The sequence below is a fragment of the Gadus morhua genome, chromosome 7 (genome assembly GCF_902167405.1).
Source record: "Gadus morhua chromosome 7, gadMor3.0, whole genome shotgun sequence".
NCBI classification, from domain to species: Eukaryota; Metazoa; Chordata; class Actinopteri; order Gadiformes; family Gadidae; genus Gadus; species Gadus morhua.
Genome location: NC_044054.1, coordinates 29663030 through 29672541, shown reverse-complemented (window position 1 = coordinate 29672541; position 9512 = coordinate 29663030). Strand labels below are relative to the sequence as shown.

The 9512-nt window shown below is 47.0% G+C and overlaps 1 protein-coding gene across 1 annotated transcript in view; it reads left to right on the top strand.

Annotated features, from left to right (window-relative positions):
* nbeaa (neurobeachin a) overlaps nucleotides 1-9512 on the top strand; it is a gene marked incomplete in the record, with an annotated part of 68386 nt that overhangs the window by 41634 nt on the left and 17240 nt on the right. Inside the window, 8 exon segments of the mRNA XM_030361367.1 lie at nucleotides 1023-1131; nucleotides 2319-2485; nucleotides 4316-4440; nucleotides 5201-5353; nucleotides 5635-5667; nucleotides 6459-6595; nucleotides 7218-7335; nucleotides 9161-9263. Of these exon segments, the coding sequence (XP_030217227.1) occupies nucleotides 1023-1131; nucleotides 2319-2485; nucleotides 4316-4440; nucleotides 5201-5353; nucleotides 5635-5667; nucleotides 6459-6595; nucleotides 7218-7335; nucleotides 9161-9263 (945 nt within the window).

The following is a 9512-nucleotide window of genomic DNA, read 5'->3' as shown; positions in this document are numbered from 1 at the left end:
AGACGCAATGACATGCACGCATGCACTTAGAGACACACACGCTCACGCACACGCACTGACGCAAACACACACACACACACACACAAACACACTGTATGTATCACTCTCTAAATCGGTGCTTCACACCACAGCTTTCAGCAAGGTGTCGCTGTCACTTCAACCCGGCTTGATCACATCCGGCTCCATCACTGGCTCCCTTAACGGGGGAGATGAATGCGGTGTAAATGAAGGCGTTACATAATGCAGCACGTGGTCCCGGAGGGATGGTGTGTTTGTGAAAATGGAACCGCTAACAAGACAGGAGCGGAAGTGGGTTTCTTACTGCTAACCGTCTACGGCTGACTGAGGAGAACACGCTAGCAGCTGGACGCCCCACAGCTAATGCTACGCTAGGCTATGCTATTAAAAAATATACACAGATATATTTTCCTAGATTGCTTAGATATATAGATGCTTGGGGATCCTTGGTGAAATTCATGTATCCACTAACTCACAAAGTCAGTCGACAGACAAACAACAAAACTGACAACCAAACAGACGGCAAACAATAAAAGTCAATCAAATCTGTCAATAAAAAGTGAGCAATATTGCACATAATTAGAATTGCATATAAAAAAAGAGCCAGAGGTTGCTATAAATAAATAAATGTTGCGAAATTGCATATTGTCCAGTGTTATTCGAAATGGTTACACTTTTTGTAACAGGTTAATAATCTATACATCATTAGAAACCTCCGCAGGTTAATTAGGCGGTGTGTCTGCGTTGGATGCAGTTTTAAGCGGTCGCTTTGTGCCTGGACTCAGTATTCCGACAGATCTGCCTACCCTCAATCCACCCTTAAGTTATTTCACCCTTAGTTAATCCATCCTGAGTGAATCACGTCGGCCTCGGGTGAGGCGAAGGACGAAAAGGGACAAAAGCGGCTTGCGCCCTCGTGCGTCCCGAGCCCCTACAGCCTTCTGTGTTTCCCCTCCATGCCCCCTCTCTCTCCTCACGGTCCCCGCTGCTTGTCTCTCGCCCAGGCTCCTGTGCCACGCCATGAAGGACCACATCGTGCGCGTGGCCAACGAGGCCGAGTTCATCCTCAACCGGCAGCGGGCCGAGGACGTGCACAAGCATGCCGAGTTCGAGGTACGTGCACATAACAGAAGCGCACACACACACACACACACACATGCACACACGCAGCATGCAGGCACACACACAATCTCACTGTCTGTTTTCTCTCTCACTCACTCACACACGCACGCACGCAGGCACTCACACACTCACTCACTCACTCACTGAAACACACACACGCGCGCATAGCACGCCCACACATACGCGCATAGCACACGTGCACGCGCCCACAGCACACACTCGCATAGCACGCACGCACACACGCGCGCATAGTACACACGCACAGACACACACACACACACACACACACACACACACACGTGCATAGAACACACACACACACGTGCGCATAGCAGACACAAACACACGGGCACACACATACACACACGTGCATAGCACACTGTGTACCGTGTATTAGTGGGCTGTTATCCAGTGGTCAGGCGTGACCCTGATATACATGACTGGGGGGGGGGGGGATGCTTTTACTGAGGAATCAATAAGTAGAGGATGGTGGCTGTTACACAACAGGGCTGCCATCTTGTTTTGGGTTATCCTCTGAAGCCCTGCCACCCGTCTGCCTGCCCTGTGACCTTGTCTCTCCCCACTCTGCTTCTCTCCTCTCCTCTCACCTCCCTTCCTCTCTCGTCCCCCCCCCCCCTCCCCTGTCTCTTTCTATCTGTCTGGCCCTCGCTCTGCTCCTCTGTCTCCTCTCTCTCTCCCCCTCTGCCCCTCACCTCTCTCCCTATCTCACTGCGCTCTCCCTCTCCTTTTCTCTGCCTCTCTATATCCATGTCTCTTTCGTGTTTCTCTCTCTCTCTCTCTCTCTCTCTCTCTCTCTCTCTCTCTCTCTCTCTCTCTCTCTCTCTCTCTCTCTCTCTCTCTCTCTCTCTCTCTCTCTCTCTCTCTCTCTCTCTCTCTCTCTCTCTCTCTCTCTTAACTCTCTCTGTCTTTCTTATCTCTCTCTCTCTCTCTTACTTTCTCTCTATGTCTCTCTCTCTCACCCTCTCTATCTCTCTTTTCTCTCTTATCTGTCTCTTTATCTCTTGCTCTCTCTTTATCTCTCTCTCTTTCTCCCCCCCTCCCTCCTCTCTCTCGCTCTCGCTCTCTCTCTCGCTCTCTCTCTCTCTCTCTCTCTCTCTCTCTCTCTCTCTCTCTCTCTCTCTCTCTCTCTCTCTCTCTCTCTCTCTCTCTCCCTCTAGTCAAACTGTGCCCAGTACGCCTCAGACCGGAGGGAGGAGGAGAAAATGTGCGATCACCTCATCAGCGCTGCCAAGCACCGGGATCACGTGACCGCCAACCAATTGAAACAGAAGATCCTCAACATCCTGACCAATAAGCACGGAGCATGGGGCACGATGTCACAGAGGTGAGGGGGCATTAGCTCGCTGTAAATCAGTAGGCCCCCCCCCCCCCTTGGTCTGATTGGTGAGGGGGCCATATACAGCAAAACCAACCCTTATCTCAAGACAATGTGCGTACATTAAACACTGTATAATTACACGTACATAGTGTAATGTCTATAATAAATCAAGCAATTCTTAGTCATTTTCAGAATGTATTTTTATGAAAATTGTAATTCATTTATTTATTTAAAAAATTGGGTTATTGAGATTCCATTTGGTTACTAACACAAACTAGGAATAACATACACACACACGCACACACACGCACGCGCACGCACGCACGCACACGCACGCACGCGCTCACCTCACGCGTTCAGGACGTCTCCAGTGACGTCACGCGGCTCTCGCCCGGAGCCGTTCTGCCGCTGATGTGAGAGGCTCCGACGTGCGCCGTCTGCTGCCTGCCTCCCTCAAGCCGCCCCCGGGGCGCGTCCCGCTGCCCAACACGCGACCCCCCCGCCGCTACCGGGATCACATCGCTGATTAACATCACCCACCCCCACCCCCCCCGCGGTGACACAGACGCCGCGCCACAGACGCACTCCGACTGCGGCAAACAAACTGCTCTGTTTGAATCCGAAAAAATAAACAAGACTCACCTGTGCAGAGTTCACCTAGACTCACCTGTTCAGAGTTCACCTAGACTCACCTGTTCAGAGTTCACCTAGACTCACCTGTGCAGAGTTCACCTAGACTCACCTGTGCAGAGTTCACCTAGACTCACCTGTGCAGAGTTCACCTAGACTCACCTGTGCAGAGTTCACCTAGACTCACCTGTTCAGAGTTCACCTAGACTCACCTGTGCAGAGTTCACCTAGACTCACCTGTGCAGAGTTCACCTAGACTCACCTGTTCAGAGTTCACCTAGACTCACCTGTGCAGAGTTCACCTAGACTCACCTGTGCAGAGTTCACCTAGACTCACCTGTGCAGAGTTCACCTAGACTCACCTGTGCAGAGTTCACCTAGACTCACCTGTGCAGAGTTCACCTAGACTCACCTGTTCAGAGTTCACCTAGACTCACCTGTTCAGAGTTCTCCTAGACTCACCTGTGCAGAGTTCACCTAGACTAACCTGTGCAGAGTTCACCTAGACTCACCTGTTCAGAGTTCACCTAGACTCACCTGTTCAGAGTTCACCTAGCATAGCCAACCCGTCCTCCCCTCCTACTTGTTTTATGTTGTGCGTTCTGGCACTTAATGTACGCACTTATTGTATGTCGTACTTAGTTATAGTTCTTAGTTGTGTAGCATCTTATCCTAGCTATCTTTGTTGTGTACGGGGGAATGGGTTAACCTAGCGATTGTTAGCTCTTGGTACTTGGTTCTATGAACGTCCTTGCTGTACTGACAGCGGTATATTGTTGTTTCTCCTTCTTCCGACAAATGTTCTTATTGTAAGTCGCTTTGGATAAAAGCGTCTGCTAATCTTCCTGGATGTACATTTAAATGTAAATGAGTTCTTAAAACGAGTTGAACAAACAAACTGAGATGAACAAACAAACAACCGCCTCTGAGGCGAGCCACAAGGTGTTCCGTACCCTCTCACCCCCCCGTCCGCCCGTTCCCTCTGAGTCACTCCTCTGAGAAATCAATTCCAGTCTGAGCGCGCCGCGACGCTAGAAAACAGTTTTATTCTCTCACTTATTTTGGATTACACGCCTCGTTTGTTGTCGTCTTCGCTTTGCACCGTGTTTGTACCTCTCAGCCGATTCACCCTTGTTGTTCTTCCTGTTCTCCTTCCTGTTTTCCTGCCCCCCCCCCCACACACACACACACTCCCGACCCCTTCAGCCAATTACACGACTTCTGGCGTTTGGACTACTGGGAGGACGACCTGCGGCGGAGGCGTCGCTTCGTACGCAACGCCTTCGGCTCCACCCACGCCGACGTGGCGCTCAAAGCGCTGGAGGAGTATGGTGAGTGTCCCGCCGTGCACGGGGGTCCGTCTGGACCGGAGCGTGGTCGAGGGGACGCCATGAAGGCCGCGGGGGTTTTCCTCAACTGTTAGCAAAACGACGAACCGAGCGACGTAGCTATCTGCTGGATGTTCCTCAACGGGTGGTTGTTGGAAGACTTTGGTGGCTACAAAGATATTAGTACTATATTACTATTACTGATACCGTTAATTAGTTCTACTACTACATGTACAACTACTACGCCATGTTTGGCTCAGGAGGTAGAGCGGGACGGCTCGTGACCGGAAGGTTGCTAGTTCGATCCCCGCCGTGAGAGTGTCAAAGGGGTCGCTGAGCAAGACGACTCCACCTAACTGCTCCAGACGAGCTGGCTGTAGCCTTGCGTGGTTGAATCCGCCGTCAGTGTGTGAATGGGTGTGTGAGTGAATGTTGTCCAACACTGTAAGTGTTGGACAGTGTTATAGATAAGCAACATTTGCTAAAGTCAACTGGGTAGGCTGGTAGACTGATCTATCCACCATACATCTAGGTGGACACACTTGTGATGTCACTAAAACACAGGAAGAGGCAGATTTTTAAACTGCTTGTAATGGCCAATTATAATCGCACCTGGTGGCATAACACATCACCCCCGTAAAGCAATGATTTGCACTTTGAAAAGCGCTGATGTAGACCGGGTGGGATCTTTGAAATGTACACCTTTTGCTTTTCTATCGGATGAGGTCATGCAACACGCTCACATTTATTCCCATTGGGATAGGTACAGAAGAAGAGGAGGAGGAGGGACTTAAGTCCAAGAAGAGTTTCCGCAGCCAATCGGTGGTCAGCCAGAACCCAGAGGCGGAGCTAATGTTGGAAGGAGATGATGATGCTGTGAGCCTGCTGCAAGAGAAAGAGATTGATAACCTTGCTGGTAAGATAAAACATGTGCCACAAACACACACACTCACACACACGCACGCACGCAGGTAAAAACACAAGCGCTGTGTTTTGGTAAGAATCAGTTGATACTGTAATACAAAGTTCTGATGTGCAATTCGGCTCACATTTTCAATACACACACACACACACACACACACACACACACACACACACACACACACACACACACACACACACACACACACACACACACACACACACACACACACACGCCTAAGGAAGCTGTTCACTTACTTTGACTCTTGATCCTAGTGCGTTTCCGTCCACGGCTTGTTACGTCCAAAGGCAAGTTTGTTGCTAATGACGTCAACTACGAACCCACTAACCCCCCGATACTAACCCCCCCCCAAATGATCCCTGCAAGGCAGCCCCTATGGAACATGAGGCTTCTCCAACATAACCTAACGCAATCCGTTGACCTAATTATAGAGCTTTGAGTTAAATATAAAGAAATTCGGCTGCTATTTCTGTAAACAAGGCTTGGTTGATTACCTGAGCAGATGACCTCGTTTTTTTGGCAACTAATAGCTCAATCAGTTCTAAGTTTTAAGTTTCTGGATGAAAGAGTCCATAGTTAACGGTACAATATGTAAAACGTTTGGCTTGGATGGCGCTCACCGACCCCCTCATGTCGACGCTAACTTCCAGGCTATAGGGGTGCAGGCTAATTGCTCAGACTCTGCAGCAGCATAGCGAAATCTCATGAAATCTCAGCTTTTTTTAGCACGCCTCTCGGCTTCAGGGTGTGGAGCGAGTAGAGAGAGGGAGGGGTGAGAAGAGGAATGTTTTCTTTTATATTTAAACTGGAACTAGCTTGAAATCGCTTATCTTGCCTATTGTACCTTCAATTATAAAATAACCGACACGATGAATTATGAAATAACCGACGTGATGAATTGTGAATTAATCAATGGCATTAATTAAGCCTGTTCATGAATGCAGCTCTGTGATTATCATCGTCTGATGCCGTGATTAGACGACCATACAAGGTCGTATGATGCTATGATGAGATGACCTAATAAGGTCGTCTGATGCTATGATGAGATGCCCCTTATAAGGTGATCCTTCCTGTGCAGGCCCAGTGGTGCTGAGCACCCCCGCCCAGCTGGTGGCGCCGGTGGTGGTGGCCAGAGGAACGCTGTCCATCACCACCACCGAGATCTACTTTGAGGTGGACGAGGACGACCCCGCCTTCAAGAAGATCGACGCCAAAGTAAAAGCCCCCCGCCTTTTTTTCTCTTTGCTGTTTTTTCCTTACTGGAGAGGGCCGTAGTAAGGGCTGCGCTTGTGGAGGGTTTGAGGAGGGGGGGGGGGGGGGTTGCTTCGACCTGGTTGGCAGTGTGGTACAGAGTAGTCCAGATTGAAGCCTCACTTGAAAGTCTGCCGGTCTCTCGAGTGCACAGAGTGTGTTGACCTATCGAGATGTTTTAGTATCGCTCCACTCGTACGAGTTCACTCCTTCACACTCGTGGGAAACCACTGTTTAGGGAGGCGCTGTTACAGTTAATTAAGATATATATATGTAGATATTTAAGATTAAAGATGGAATAAAATAAATATATATTTATATATTTAAGATTTAAGATGGAATACAATCTATATATGTATAGATTTAAAATTAAAGATAGAATAAAATAGAGGATATTTACTAAATTATACTGTATATAAATAAAAGAGGATGTATAATAAAATGTATATAAATAATAGATGTATAAAAGGTACAAAAGCCATAAGGTATAAAAGCAGTGAAGCGTATCGATAACAACACTATACCCTTCAATTGAAATGGGCCCTGTGACCCCTGAGCCTAACCCCGTGACCCCTGACCCCACCAGGTGCTGGCCTACTCGGAGGGTCTGCACGGGAAGTGGATGTTCAGCGAGATCCGGGCGGTGTTCTCCCGCCGCTACCTCCTGCAGAGCACCGGCCTGGAAGTCTTCATGGCGAACCGGAGTAAGACCAACCATTTAAAAAACTGCCTCATGGACGCTTTTATTGTGTTAGGTGTTCATCAAACTTGTATGTGAGCTATTTGGTTGCGGGTATTTAACATGTTTAAATACGCTAAGTAAGACCATAGCGCTTTTATTCTGCCTTTTAGAGGTCAAACTGCTACATGGACGCTTTTATTGTATTAGGTTTTCCTCCTAGCACAACTTGTGTGTGGACTATTTGCTCTTTTTATTTAGCACATTCAATGGATGATGTAAAACTGCTTCATGAAGGCTTTTATTGTGTTATATTTTCATCAGACTTTTATTTAGACTATTGGGTGGCTGGTTTTTAGCACATTATAGGTGGTGTCAAACTGCTGCACTGACGCTTTTATTGTGTTATATTTCCATCATACTTGTATGGGGACTATTGGTTGGCTGGTATTTAACACATTCAATCCGTGGTTTAATACGCTGTGCTATTCCTGTGCTTTAGAAAGCTGTGCAAAAGGGCAGAGGAAAAAAATTCTGGAATCAATTTTGTTCTCGCTATTTTATCCTCGATTAGGCAGTGTGCAGATTTCAACATTAGTAGAAACTCCTCGTCTAATATCAGTGTTAGACTCTTACCACGGTGCTGGCATACTGGAGAGAAAAACATTACGCTCACATGACATCTCATGTTAACTTTATGATACATGTGCATGCTTAGAAATCATCAGTATGGAGGATGTATAAACATGCCCATTTATTATAAGGTTATGCATGGGATCTCATGTGAGTGTGAGGCTGTCATGAGTTGTCAACATGAGATGTGTACATGAGATGTCATTTGAGTGTAAGGTTAACATGAGATGCCATATGAGTTGTTAACATGAGGTTAACATGAGATGTCATATGAGTGTACGGTTAACATGAGATGTCAACATGAGGGTAAGGTTAACATGAGATGTCAACATGAGTGTATGGTTAACATGAGATGTCAACATGAGTGTAAGGTTAACATGAAATGCCATGAGTTGTTAACATAAGGTTAACATGACATGTCTTATGAGTGTACGGTTAACATGAGATGTCAACATGAGTCTAAGGTTAACATGAGATGTCAACATGAGTGTACGGATAACATGAGATGTCAACATGAGTGTACGGTTATCATGAGATGTCAACATGAGTGTAAGGTTAACATGAGATGTTCACATAAGGTTACCATGTGATGTTAGCATGAGGTTAACATGAGATGTCAACATGAGTGCAAGGTTAACATGAGATGTCAACATGAGTGTACGGATAACATGAGATGTCAACATGAGTGTACGGTTATCATGAGATGTCAACATGAGTGTAAGGTTAACATGAGATGTTCACATTAGGTTAACATTTGATGTTAGCATGAGGTTAACATGAGATGTCAACATGAGTGCAAGGTTAACATGAGATGTCAACATGAGATGTTCACTTAAGGTTAACATGTGATGTTAACATGAGATGTCAACATGAGTGTAAGGTTAACATGAGATGTCAACATGAGTGCAAGGTTAACATGAGATGTTCACATTAGGTTAACATGTGATGTTAGCATGAGGTTAACATGAGATGTCAACATGAGTGTAAGGTTAACATGAGATTTCAACATGAGATGTTCGCTTAAGGTTAACATGTGATGTCAACATGAGATTTTAACATGAGATGTTAACATGAGGTTAACATGTGATGTCAACATGAGTGTACAATTTTTTTATCTCCGTAAGTCATATATAGCAGGTGAGAAGTCAGGGAGGGTGGTGTTTACTCCGTCAGTAACATGTTGTTCCCCTCCCTTGTGTCTCCCCCCCCCCCCCCAGCCTCCGTCATGTTTAACTTCCCCGACCAGGCCACGGTGAAGAGGGTGGTGTACAGCCTCCCCCGTGTGGGGGTGGGCACGAGCTACGGCCTGCCCCAGGCCAGGTGGGACCCCCTCCGTCAAACACACATATTACTGTTTATTAGTTTGCAGTTGGTTGTCTTGTTTGTACTGAGGACTACAAACGGATGTCCCGGGGGACTACAAAAATGGAGGTCTGAGGGAATGACCTTTTAGTTTTATCGATGCTGAAATCATAATAAAATTCATAATAAAACAATTTAAGAGCATTGGTTTGATGCAGTGAGATGGGGCTCGCACTGAGCGATAACGATCACAGCAACCACGACAAT